This window comes from Apus apus, chromosome 3, assembly GCF_020740795.1.
Source record: "Apus apus isolate bApuApu2 chromosome 3, bApuApu2.pri.cur, whole genome shotgun sequence".
Lineage (NCBI taxonomy): Eukaryota > Metazoa > Chordata > Aves > Apodiformes > Apodidae > Apus > Apus apus.
In genome coordinates, this window is record NC_067284.1 from 110,662,035 (window position 1) to 110,675,188 (window position 13,154).

Below are 13,154 nucleotides of genomic sequence, written 5' to 3' on the forward strand. Positions count from 1 at the left end.
CCCCATCCCATGATCAGAGAAGGTGTCTGCGCACAGAAGATGCCTGCAGTTTGGTTTTGTGATTCGTGTATGACTTGCCGTGAGTAAGGGCTGGAGCTGTGAGGAAGGAAGAGGAACAGCCAAAACTAATTGTTCTCTTTAGTTAGATCTGGCTTATGGGCAAGAAGTTTTTCAGCCCTGGGACTGAAAGCGTGTTGGTGCAAAAAAAAATGTTGAGCTAAGCCAGATAGGTTTAGATGACATGTCTTGGATGGCAGATGTTTCCTGCAGCTTTGTCCTTCCCAGAAAAGGAGAAGTCTTCCCTTTGTCACAGGTCAGCATGGCCAAAACTTGGTTGTTTCTAAACCAGGCAGTGCAGTTTCAGCAGCAATTCTGAGTGGCCAGTTTTACCACTGGTCGTAGCTTTGGGAGAGAACCACAACATTTGTGAGGATTGTAGCATATTTTTACAGTGATTGCACAGGAAAGCTGAGTTTCCAACAAACTTTGTCTGTGGTAATTCTTTATTGTGGTGGTCTTGGTTGTGCTCTAAGTAAACACGGCAGTTAGTTTGAAGAATGCTTTTGTGATGTGCTTTGTGGAATTGCCAAGGCCTTGTGATCCCAGTTCTTCAAGGTGTTAATTTCAGATAGACTGATGTGGTATTTTTGCTCGGTATTTTGAGGAATCTTAATTTTAATGACACTCTCTGTACTTAGATTTTTCTTATTTGTATCTCGAAATGGTAACATCAAAAGAGTCATGAGCACCTGGTTGAGCTACAGCTAAGCACCTGCAAGGCTTTCACCATCCCTCTTGTGCTATGCTCTTAATTTTCTTTCTTTGGCATATTGGGGTAGGAGTGGGGAAAAAATAGTGAATCCTTTAGATTAGAACTGTTGGGTGAGGCTTGAATGCCCACACTGTGGATCCCTTTTATAAGTGTTGGGTGGTTTTTAATTTATTTATTTTTTTAATGTTTTCCTTGTCCAGTGGTTATTAACCTGTGTTTGTAACACAATGACCTGTTCAGGCTGAAAATGGCAGGCACTCTCTCTTAAATTACTTTAGTTTACAACTTAGTTTTCTGGGACTTTGTTCAGTTACAGACAAGTGCCACGAGTCTCACTAGCAGTCTGAGAGCTGAGCTCAAATGGAGATTGGCTGCTGTCTAGATCTTAATTTGGAAGGACTTCATTTTGATAGTGCCTTGCTTTTGTCCCCCACCACTTACCTCATTTCTTGGTTGGAATCTACTGCATTTAGTTTTAATTTAGTCTTCTAAATTAAAAGGTTCTCTGATACCTTCTTTTTAAGATCTTCAATTTCAAGGTATTATTGAATGTTAATAGGTCTTGAGAGCTGTGGCTAAAACTGTCTGAACCGTATGTACATTTTTATATCTTTTAAGCAAAGCAGTCAAATTGTATGGGAGGAGGTCTGCTTTTGGTTATAAGATCTATTACATTATTTTTTTCCATATGTATAAGAAACTTCAGTAGATGAGAGTATATCTTTATGGAAGCAGTCACCAAAAAAAAATTTCAGTCTTTGTCCTCAGGGACAGGGAAAATCTGAAATTCTTCATACCTTTGAAAGTAAATTACTAGCAGATTGGCCTTTTCAGGGTATATATTCAGTTTCCCAAAATAGTCACACAGTGTCATTTTGATAACATGTGTATTCATAGTTATCACTTTGCTGTGACAGTAGCTGCTTGCACTGTCTGTAGGACTGCTAGGAGCACTTGTTGGCATAATAATGTTGGTTACAGTAATTTATTTATTTATTTAACATTAAATTTATACTTGCAAGAAACCTGTCTTGGAGTTGATTGCTGAACAAATGCTTTTGTGTGTTTAATTTGGGAATGAATAAACTATGCTAACAGCATCATTTTAACACAGAGTGTGCATCTGAAGGCCTTTTGTTATGGATGGACTGAAGATGAATTATTTTTTTTTTGCCTAAGGCAGGGTCAGGAGTGTGAAGTACATGGTCACAAGAGTCAACCAAGCTGGAGCTCTTTTAGAGAGCTCTGCCTTGCTCCTGAGGTTATCGAGGCAATGCAAAAGCACAAAATATTTAGTGTCCAAAAATAGTGTGATTGTTATGGAGTGTTAATGAAGGCAAAAAAGACAACGAAGGGTGAACTGGAAACAGTTATTGAATAAAATGTTAATTATTATACAGCTACAGGTGTGAAGCTGGTGTTTTGCTGAACTGCAAAATTTTAACAAAGTTGAGGCATGCCATGCAGAACTTCAGATTTCAGAGTTGAAGAGGAAACATAGTTTACGAGATTGTATTCAAAGAGATGTTTTTCTGAAATGTATTAGAAGAGTTCCAAGACTGATTGCCATCTTCTTTCTTACTTTGTGACACATAAGAAATTGTGCATTTCAGTACATGTTTAAACAGGAGTTCCCTTACAGTCTAAATTGGATTCTTTAGAGAAGCTGCAGTAGTGGCAGTTAACTCCAATCAAAGAATTGTTACTGTATTTTTAGCACTTTGCAGCCCCTGATTACATGAATATATTGTGAGACACCTCCCACTAGACCAGGTTGCTCAAAAACCTGTCCATCCTGGCCTTGAACTCTTCCAGGGTTGGGAGAGCCACAACTACCCTGGGCAACCTGTTCCAGTGTCTAACAACCCTCATAGGAAAGAATTTCTTCCTAATGTCTAACCTAAATCTCCCTTCTTCCAGTTTAAAATCATAACCTCTTGTCCTATTACTCTATTCCCTTGTAAAAAGCCCCTCCCCAGCTTTTCCTGTAGCCCCTTCTGATACCAGAAGGCCGCTATAAGGTCTCCCTGGAGCCTTTTCTTCTCTAGGCTGTACAACCCCAGCTCTCTCAGCCTGCCTCCAGAGAAGAGGTGTTCCAGCCCTTTGATCATCTCTGTGGCCCTCCTCTGGACTTGGTCCAACAGCTCCACGTCCTTGTGTTGAGGGCTCCAGAACTGGACACAGTACTCCAGGTGGGGTCCCTCAAGAGCAAAGTAGAGGAGAAGAATCACCTCCCTCTACCTGCTGGCCATGCTTGTTTTGATGCAGCCCAGGACACAGCTGGCTTTCTGGGCTGCAAGTGCACATTGCTGGCTCATGTTGAGTTTCTCATCAATGTAACACCCCTAAGTCCTTCTCCTCAGGGCTGTTCTCAATCCATTCTTCATCCATTCTCCAAAGCCTGTATTTGTGCTTCAGATTGCCCTGATCCAGGTGCAGGACTGTGCACTGTGCCTTGTTGAACTTGATGAGATTGGCATTGGTCCATCTCTCCAACCAGTCAGGATCCCTCTAGATGGCATCCCTTCCCTCCAGCATGTCAATCTCACCACACAACTTGATGTTGTCAGCAGACTTGCTGAGGGTGCCCTCAATGCCACTGGTCATGTTGCTGACAAAGATGTTAAATAGCGCTAGTCCCAGTTGGTCCTGGAACACCACTTGTCACTGGTCTCCATTTGGACATCAAGATGTTGACCATTACTCTCTTGTGTGACCATCCAGCCAATGTTGTTAATACCTTATTTTCCATACATGAAAAACAATGGTCTGGTTTTCTGAAGTTGCTGCTAACAGCTTTAGGAACACTTTGACTTGTCCCAGATAATTTCTGTAAGCATTAACTACCATATGCACTTTACATTCCGCATTTCCCTGTGATGTTGGCTGTTTATTGAAATAAGTAAAATTTTGGGGGGAAATCACATAAAAGAGAGCAAAGAGACATGCAGAATAAAAACAGAGCTTACGTAACACTGAAACAACAAGAACTAGAAAAAAAACATGTCCCAAGTAGTCGACAACCTGTCCTTGAGACACAAGCCTGCAAGACAGATGAAAGGGATGGAAAAGAGTCCTCCCCACAAGTTATCTTGGTTATTAGCCTTGAGCACTAGGTAGAAAACACTGGCTAATTGGACTCACCATATTAACATATCATCAGCATATTCATGTGCTATTAGCAAATTATTGGAGTGCATATCTTGACTCTATGTGTGGATCAGCTTCTTGCACAGTGGGTTACGGACCCTGCTTTTGGGACAAAATCTGGCCATGCCAAGGGGTTGGAACTGGGTGATCTTTAACATCCCTTCCAACCCAAACCATTCTCTGATTCTGTTCTTTCTGATTTTTGCCATTAGGTGTAAGTTGTCCTCATTTGTGTTCTACTTGTAGGCATCTGATTTAGATTTATTTAGCTTAATTATCAGTATCTAATGTAGATGTATTTAGACTCATGTAACCAGAAGAGACAAGGGAGGGGGTTCTTGAAGTGCAGTTTTGTGTGCAACCTGTGAGAAGACCCTTTCATTGAGGTCATGCTGAAAAGAATCAGGATATCCTTGAGAGAAGGAAACCAAATGCCAAGTTCTGGTGGACAGAGGTTGTATCTTAATGCCCTCCCACCTTTTTGGTCATTCCTATCCCTAGTGAGTTTCTGTTTTGTTTTGGTTTTTTAACTATTTGTATTTCCCTACTAAGCAGCAGGGGTAAAGAATTGAATTTGCAGACATGCAAGGAGAATGCCAGTCTTAACAGGACTTCATCAGGAGGAGAAATGAAGTCTTTTTGGAAAATGTGTTAGCATATATGGATAAACACAGATGAGAGATGATTAACACTGTTAATGCGTCTATATTGGCGTGTACGGTGCATTTTATAGTCTCTTTCAAAGTGCTGTGTTTTTTAAACCAACTTATTAATATCTTATTATAAAGTTTATTATTTATTCCCTTGACTGTCTCTTGGTGAGCAGTACGAATACTTGAAGAACAGATTAACAGTTCTTTGGAGGTGATAATACCAAGTAAAATGTATTTTTAAAGGTGTTTGGTTTGTTTAATTAATAACCCTTTACTGCTGTTTGAGGAGTTCCCATTCAAAAGTTCTGCTAATCTTTGCATTTATTGATTTGAAAAATTTTATTTTTGTCAAGAGCTTCCCGACTAAAACTTCCTCCTACTTAAAAATCAAAACCAAACCAAATTACTTCTGGCGAACTGCTTTTCCTGCAAGGGACACACACTCTGACCTTTATACAGCAGGTTGGAGCGTTTCTGAAAGTTACTTTGGTTCTGCCTGGTTATCAGCACAGCTCTGTAAACATCATTGTTCCCTGCAGTCTCTCTTTGTTACTTTAAGGTTGCAATATTGTATACTTTTTTAAGCATTGAAAGATGGCAAGTTGAATTTTCATGGCGTTTTAAAAAAAAAAACAACAACCCAGACTGGGTTGTTACTCCTTTGTCAGACAAGACCAACATATTTTTATTAGCAGTCTCACTTTTGTTTTCAGAGTGTTGGCAAGAGGAAGCATGAGGTTTTTTGGCAGCCGTAAGGTGTTAGCCCTTTCTGTGAGAACCTTTCAGTGACATTGAATCCGGTTTGTTTAGCAGTGAACCTGAGGAGCCTTTGGTTCACACAGGGTATGGCGAGCAGAGCGCATCCTGCCCACGCTGCCAGCAATCAGCAGGCACAGGAAGCTGCTTTGCACCAGCTTTGAAGGAGACAGAGCTTGTTTGAGAGCTGAGTAAAGCAGTCTGGCTGAGGGGTTGTCTCAGTTCTCGCACATCTGGGAAGCAGGTTTATGTTTCATAACGTCCTTGCCAAACTGGTAGGAGCTGGGTGTGTCTAAATCTAACTTTGTCTCTGGAGAAGCCAAACTTTTATTTTGCAAGTGATGTGCTTTATTTTTAAGAGTATTCAGTCTGGTTTTTCCAAGTTTTCATGTTGATTTTGTTTCTTTTTTTAGGAGGTCCAAACATATGGGCCATCACCTCTGAAGAGCGGTCCAAGCATGACAAGCAGTTTGATAGTCTCAAACCCACAGGAGGCTACATTACAGGTTGGTCTGGTCTGAAGTTCTGCATTACACATTAACTTCTTTGTACACATAAGTATCTTTGTAAACCAGTTTGGAAACTACATCCCATTTCTAGCCCTTTGTTATGTGGCTGATAATGACAGTCTTTGGGCAAACAGCCACAGGTTATTACTAAACTTCTGCAAGCTTTGGGCTGAAGAGTGGCACAGAAATGCTCTTTCATTAACCCTGTCACTTCTGCAGCTCCCAGTTACGTGCTGTCACTCTGTCTAGTTGCAAAACCCGATGAGTATCAGGCACAGTCTGTGTCTAGATGGGAGGCTGCCAAGGAGCACTCACAGTGGCTATTGTGGCAAGTGATGCCAGAGAGACCACAAGTGACTCTCCTGTCTAAGCAGTGCTAGAGAATACTGTGCTGCTGTTAGATATCTTTGTTTTGGAAGAGAATGCAGGGAGAGAGATGCTGACAGCTTGTTCTTGTTAATGACTGCTTGAAATGTATTAACCCTTGGGCCTTTGGCAAGTTCTGGGGAGGGTAATAGTATTTTGCAATGGCTCCTGTCAGTTCCGGTTGCATTCAGCTGCTTCTCCTCTGAAACAATTGGGTCATGTTGCTGCACATCTCTGAATTTGCAGATTTTACATTTAAGAATCTGCTTATGACATCAAGAAAAGGCTCAATGTCACTGACAAAGATGACTTAATTTAAGAATGCCCTGTTCTTTTTGTTTGAGTGGGCACTAAACACCAGCCCTGATCACTTCTAGCTCTTAACTATGTACTAATGCCTGATGACTCCACTACCCCTAATTTTCCTCTTTTTTTTTGATCCAAAAAAGGCTGATGAATAAGTGGGAAGTTTTCAGTTTGAAACATACATATCTTCTGGCTAAGTGATAGGTGACTCCTGTTCTGGCCAAACAGCTCTGGGAGATTGGTATTTACTTCACCAGCAGCTGGAAAGTATGCAGTCCCAGGGACTACCTTTAGGCCACATCTGGGCTGTTACCTGCATGTGTGTCTGCAGGCTTCATTATTTATTTGGCAAGTGCTTGAAATTAAAAGCTATGTATGAATATAAGGGAAGAAAGTGCTGAAAGAATAACCTGAAATCTTTGCTGTAAGTGTCTGTAATTCATTCATAGGTAACCATGAGTGCCACTATCTGACTTTTATTACAAGTTTGTTTAACAGCACAATCAGTACTAGTTGATGTGGAATCTGGTGTGGAGTTGCACAACAATGCTCATTCCCTTCCTGAGATACTGAACAAGTAGATGTTCTCTGGTGGAAGAGAATATTATTTAGGACATGATGTTTTTCTAGTTTTTCTGTAAAGAGGCAGTACTGGCTAAAGTTAGATTGGTTGAAGGAGAAGGAAGGAAATAGAATGCACATACTTTCCTGTAAAAGTAATTGGGTCAGGACTAAATTTTCAGTCAGTTTCATTTTTTTAAACCTTGCATCTATTAAACTGTCAATAGCTGTTGATTTGTGACCTCTTAAAGCTTTCTAGAGCTATTTGAAGTCACTTCTCAGAGCAAAGATTAAGGCTTACAGAGTACATGGGTATCTTGACAGTTGCTGTCACCAGGGAAGGAGTTATGTGGTACAACTGTGGACAGCCTGGCATCCAGTGTGCTGGTTCCTTTTGAACATCTGACCCACAGCAGAGTGCTGAGGTCTCCTGAAAACCTGTGTCTGTCATGTAGAAGTCTCTTTTTTTCTTGTTTAGGTGATCAAGCGCGTACCTTTTTTTTGCAATCAGGTCTACCAGCTTCAATCCTTGCTGAAATATGGTAAGTTTTTTTTAATTATTACTATTTTTAGGATAGGAAGTGCGTAGTATTCAAATACTATCTTCAGTATGTTGTGTTGCCTCAAAGAGGCTTTCAGCAGGCAAAGCAGGAGTGTTGTCTGAATCTTTGTTTTATTTTTAATAAGTTTAGTGGAAGGATTGAACCCATATATGTACCAACACTTAATCAAAAAGCAGTATCTTTGAAAGTCTGTCTTATGATGTTATTCCATCATATTAAACATAGTGTTTTTAAGCTATAGTAGGTGCTTGACACAAAAAGCAATGACGAAGTGTGAGGAATTCATAGAGAGGAATGCCTGTTGGACTGCCACACAAAGGTCACTGTTAAGCTTTGTCTGAATAGTTTAAGTAATAATATGGAAAAAGATGTAAATAATGGGTTAATGAATTCCTGGAGATACCAAACTGAATGATGTTTGAAATACTAGTAATGACTAAAAAATGTCAATAAGATTAAGTGTGGGAAAATTATATGCTACTAAACTGAGAGTGGAAAATACAGTGAAAGTAGAAGACAGGAAGAAAATTCTAAAGCCACAGGAAAAGTAGGTGGTCAGTTACAATACCCTGTAAGATACCAACCAGTGCTATAATGCAGGCATGGCAAAAAGCCCTGTATTTTGCAGCATATATATGGTGATTGCAGTACTCAAAACAGACCTTTTCTGCTTGTAACTCCTCAGTCTTCACTAGAATACACTGTTCATGTTGGGGTACTGGGTTGTCACCAAGATGTACATGTGCTAAAAGGCTCATAAGAATTACAAACATTCATGGAAGAATGTTAAAGAAACTAACTAAATGCAAAGTTAGTTTTTTTCTTTAGACACTGAAATACCTAGAAAAGAGTGGTAAGGAAATTTTTGCACAGGGCTTCAGGATTTTATACTGAATAGCAACAGAATGAAAGGGAAAACATAGCTTAATATTAAGTCTGATCTTTTTTCTCTGAATTTTACATTCCCATGCCCGGTCCTCACACATTTAAGTATTAATAACATTTCTTATTTTCTGACTGACCAGCAAGTTTGTCTGTTTAGGTTTGCACTGTTACATATATTTCTTCTTGTATTTAGATTTATTTGGAAAAGGAAGACAGTGGCTATCAGGCTTTAAAAAGCCTACCATTGGTGAGATGGTGCAGTTTTCTTAGTGGTATCTAGTGCCTTTAGCAGGTCTCTGCATCCTGCTGTTTCAGATTCTTGCATTAATTCTTTACATTGCCAGACATTAATTTAAAATAATTAGTCTGACTAGTTGCACAGAATAGCAGTGGCATATCTATAGCAACAAGTGTATCTACTGAGCAGGAGACCACTGCCTTTCCAAGTGTCTTCCCACTTCCTCAGGTGTTAAATATTTAATACACAGCAACTTTAAAACTGAAGGCTGCAGAAGACTACCAAGTGGAGTGTGCTTAATACAGCTGGACAAATATTTTGTCCACGCTGACCTTCAGTACCAGTAGGTTGACAAACAAGAAGAATTAAAGTCTGCAAACTTCTGGGGGTTTGAATGTTGTCAAAAGTAGAAAATCTGCAATATTGTTGTTTGCTTGTACAAAAGCACTAAATAAATCTGATAGAGAAGCTTCTTGGTAAGTGAAAAAGTCAAATTTACATTTCTTCCTTGTGGACTTTTCTAATTTTACTTTATTTTTAAGGACACTCTCAGACCTGAACAAGGATGGAAAAATGGATCAACAGGAGTTTTCTATAGCCATGAAACTCATCAAGCTGAAGTTACAAGGACAGAACTTGCCTGCGATTCTCCCTCCTGTCATGAAACAACCTCCAGTTTTTTCTCCACTAATGTCAGCTCGCTTTGGTACTTATGAATTTATAATTACTTAGTGTTCAGAATTCAAAAAACACAGTTAATTGCTGCCAAATACAAGCATTAATCTGACCACAAGAGCTGACTGTGAATCACTAAAAAAACCAACAAGGGTATTCTGATGTAGGAAATACACAAAGTCACTTTCTAGAAATTTTTGATAATTTCTTCCCTTTAAGACATTTAATAATAAAGAAAAAACTTCTATTGAATTTTGACCTGAGGTGCAAGGGGCCATTCACATTTGCCATTTAACTTGCAGGCTGTCATCTTGTACTGAATGTCTTTTTTTTTTGGTCTCACCCCTACTCATTCATCTAATTATACTCAGGGTTTTCCAATTTAAACTTGGTTAAGGTCAGAGTTTTCGTAGAAGACTTACTTTGAACATTTGTCCAAAAATGATCAGATTGTATATTTTGGTTATATGATCAGTCAGATATAATTAATACTTTTTTTTTTCCTTTTCTGGCTGTGTTTTGGGATTCAAAGAATTCTTGTTGTCATTTTGTTGTTTTGTGGAATAAAAGATATGTTGTGTCTTCAGCTGGATTTCAAAATCAGTGCATACTTCTGTGCTGAAATTGAATGTATGTATATAATAATTACATACATGATTTAAAATGTCTGCCCATGAGTAAATCTTGTGTGTTTGCATACAAGTGCCTGCATTTATGGATAGCTGTGGTTGGCATATGGTTCATTCCTGTTGACCTTCCATCATGGCATTTGCATACTGTTGTCATCCACAAGAGTCAGTCAGTAATTCAATTGCCCTTATTCACTTCAGGCAACTGCCTTAAAGAAACCATTTGTTGGGCCTGTGTCCCTGAGTATGGACTTTTTCATACGGATTCTTCCAAAGCTGATGCTTGGAAGAGACTTGATTCAGGAATGGTATCAGTTTTTCCCTCTAGAGGATTGTCACAACTTTTGAGTTGCACTGTAGTTCTCCCTCAGGGACCAGATGTGGAAAGGATTGTGGAAGAACTAGTTACAGCTTAAATTATAGGAAACCAGATCTTACTGTTTTGTGAAATACTAGCTAAATCTACCTTGTGAATTCATTACTTGCAAGGATCTTTTTTTTTCTTTTTCATTCACGTTCTTCAGCATATTTACCTCTTCAAGCTGTCTTGTCTAAGCTTTTGAGAAAAAGTAAATATTATTCTTAGACATCTGTTTAAGCTCATGGTACCTCTGGGCACAGGTTGCTTTGTGTAGTTTCTTCCTAGTATAATGGAGCTGATTTCTTGCTGGAGCCTGCGCAGTATCAAATAATGAATTGTTGGATTTTGCTCTAGGAATGGGTAGTATGCCAAATCTGTCCATGCCAACGTCTGTGTCTACGATCACACCATTAGCTCCCATGTCTCTGACCTCCATGACTTCCATTCCTCCTTTGGTTATGCCTGCTCCCCTGGTGCCTTCTGTCAGTACCTCCTCCTTGCCAAATGGAACGTCCAGCCTTCTGCAGCCTTTGTCCGTAACTTTCTCTTCAAGTAAGTACAGTCCAATCCAGTACTCCCTTTCAGAGTTGTGAATCTTATTTTCTCTATGGCTAATTTCAGACAGGAATGCTAATATTTACACGTGAGTTAATTTTTTTTTTTTAATTGTATTTTTTCCAAAGTTTGTGTTTGTTAAATCAGTTCTAAGTAGTTATTCTTAGCAACAAGGTACTGATTAGCTTTTCTTCCTTCTTTCAAAGCCTTGAGCTTATTACACATCACTGCCCTTTACCTAGTTGCTTTACAGTTTATGGTTTTGTTTTTCTGTTGGTTTCAGCGCTGCCTCATACGGGTTCTTTAGGTCCCATGGCAGGAGGGTTTGGTGGTACTAGTATCCAGAAGGCACAGTCACTAATCGATTTAGGATCTAGCAGGTATGCAAGTTAAGTTTAAAATGGTTGTATATTAAGCTTGAATAGTATGCCTTCCAAAACTTCTCAAGCATTTCTGTTTTCAAAAGATACTCATTAAAAATTAGTCTGTACCTACCAAGTCTGAAAAGAGATTGTTTTGATATGCACAATAAATAATATTTCCAATAAATGTGACAAAACTATCCAAAGTTGGTGAGGAGTTGAAATGAGAGAAAGCAGTGCCAAAAAGAAGGGGATGTACCTCATTGGTAAACAGAAGTAAAACTTACAAAGTGGTTATAAAAGCAATGTTTATGGATTGATGTGCTCATTCATGATAGAGAACACCATGTAATTAGCGAGTATGTAAGAATAGTCTTGGTTATAAATATTTATGTGTGAATTTGTTTTATGAATAATAGAAGACTATGAATCTTTGTCATCAGCTGCCCTAATGCACTGATTTTAGAGCTTCACCACAGACAAAGTGAGGTACTAGGCTCATCTGTCCAGTTGGGTATCCTGGGAAAAGTCTTCCATATGACAGTCTAGAGGGCATCTCAGCCCCAGCTCAGTTCCAGAAGGGAACTCAGAAGTGCCTGCACCTCTTTGCTGCTGACACATCTGGGATGAACATGTCTGACTTGGGGCTCCTCACACAGAGAGACCCTTGGTGCTTGCAAATATTTTATAAGATGATTGCAGGCATGATGTGTGCCTGTCATCACCTTTTTTAAAACTATTTTTTATTCTGAAAGCTTTCCTTAGCTGGTGGTGTAATGTTACTGTTGACAGCACTTTCACCATCTTGTTACCTAATTCCATGCAAATGATGTCTATCCAGCATTGTGCCTGAAAGCCTTTGCTTATATCAGCATTCTTTATTGCTTTGGATGAAGCAGGCAGGGTGTACCTGGTTTTGTCTCATCTCCAAAGATGGGACACTCTGAAAGTGCTGAGAGTTTCCAGTAGAATTTTTACAAGTGTAACTAAACACTCCACCAAGTGCTGTTCTGCAGAATGAGTTGGAAAAACTCCATTCAGCCTGTCATTGTCACTAATAAAAAGAATAAGTAGAGGTGGAATATAGTAGCTTTAGCAGCATTAGAGGCTGTTTTTGATTGTGCATTTATCAGTTAGGTTTTTATGCTCACGGTTATTCATTTAACACTTAGAGTTACTTAAGCTTAACCTCCCAATGCTTCACAGCCCTTGTAAACATTTTTTGTGGAAGTTGAGATGATTTCCTGTAGTTTCCTATAGTGTTATTTTGCTGTGGTGGACTGATGAATTATGTGGCATGAGTGGCTGTGATACCAAGGGAACAGGACCTTGAATTCAAGAATTTCCCATTAGATATGTTGTCCCTGCTTTCACAATGGAATTCTGTATTAGTGATGAAAATGTTTAAAGCAGCTTAGCAGAGGTAAAACTTTGTGGGAGTTCTTTCATGTTACTGGAAGATGCTATATATCTTCTGTTCCAATGCCTGTTTATTAAGCCAAGTAACTTATTTATTTATCCTCTTAAAATCTCTTTTATTTTTTTATTGTCTTGCAGTTCAAATTCTTCCTCTAGTGCTTCACTAGCTGGAAATTCACCAAAGATTGCATCCTCAGACTGGGCAGTTCCTCAGGCCTCCAGATTAAAATACAGACAGAAATTTAACAGTCTTGATAAAAGTATGAGTGGATATTTATCAGGTGAGTTTGGCATTTGTTGGGGGGAAAATCTGCAGCATTTTCTGTCTCAGGAACATCACCTGCTGAGGGATGGAATTCCAACTTGTGATTTCACTTCCATGTGAAATAAAATC

At 39.2% G+C, this 13,154-nt stretch overlaps 1 protein-coding gene across 7 annotated transcripts in view; it reads left to right on the forward strand.

The window, feature by feature from the left end:
• ITSN2 (intersectin 2) overlaps positions 1-13,154 on the forward strand; it is an 83,323-nt gene that overhangs the window by 25,968 nt on the left and 44,201 nt on the right. For all 7 annotated transcript variants that reach the window (XM_051613642.1, XM_051613640.1, XM_051613644.1 and 4 more), the window contains exons 3-8: positions 5,745-5,837; positions 7,552-7,615; positions 9,302-9,465; positions 10,779-10,976; positions 11,263-11,359; positions 12,899-13,041. In XM_051613642.1, coding sequence (XP_051469602.1) covers positions 5,745-5,837; positions 7,552-7,615; positions 9,302-9,465; positions 10,779-10,976; positions 11,263-11,359; positions 12,899-13,041 — 759 coding nt within the window. The remainder of the gene's footprint in view (positions 1-5,744; positions 5,838-7,551; positions 7,616-9,301; positions 9,466-10,778; positions 10,977-11,262; positions 11,360-12,898; positions 13,042-13,154) is intronic.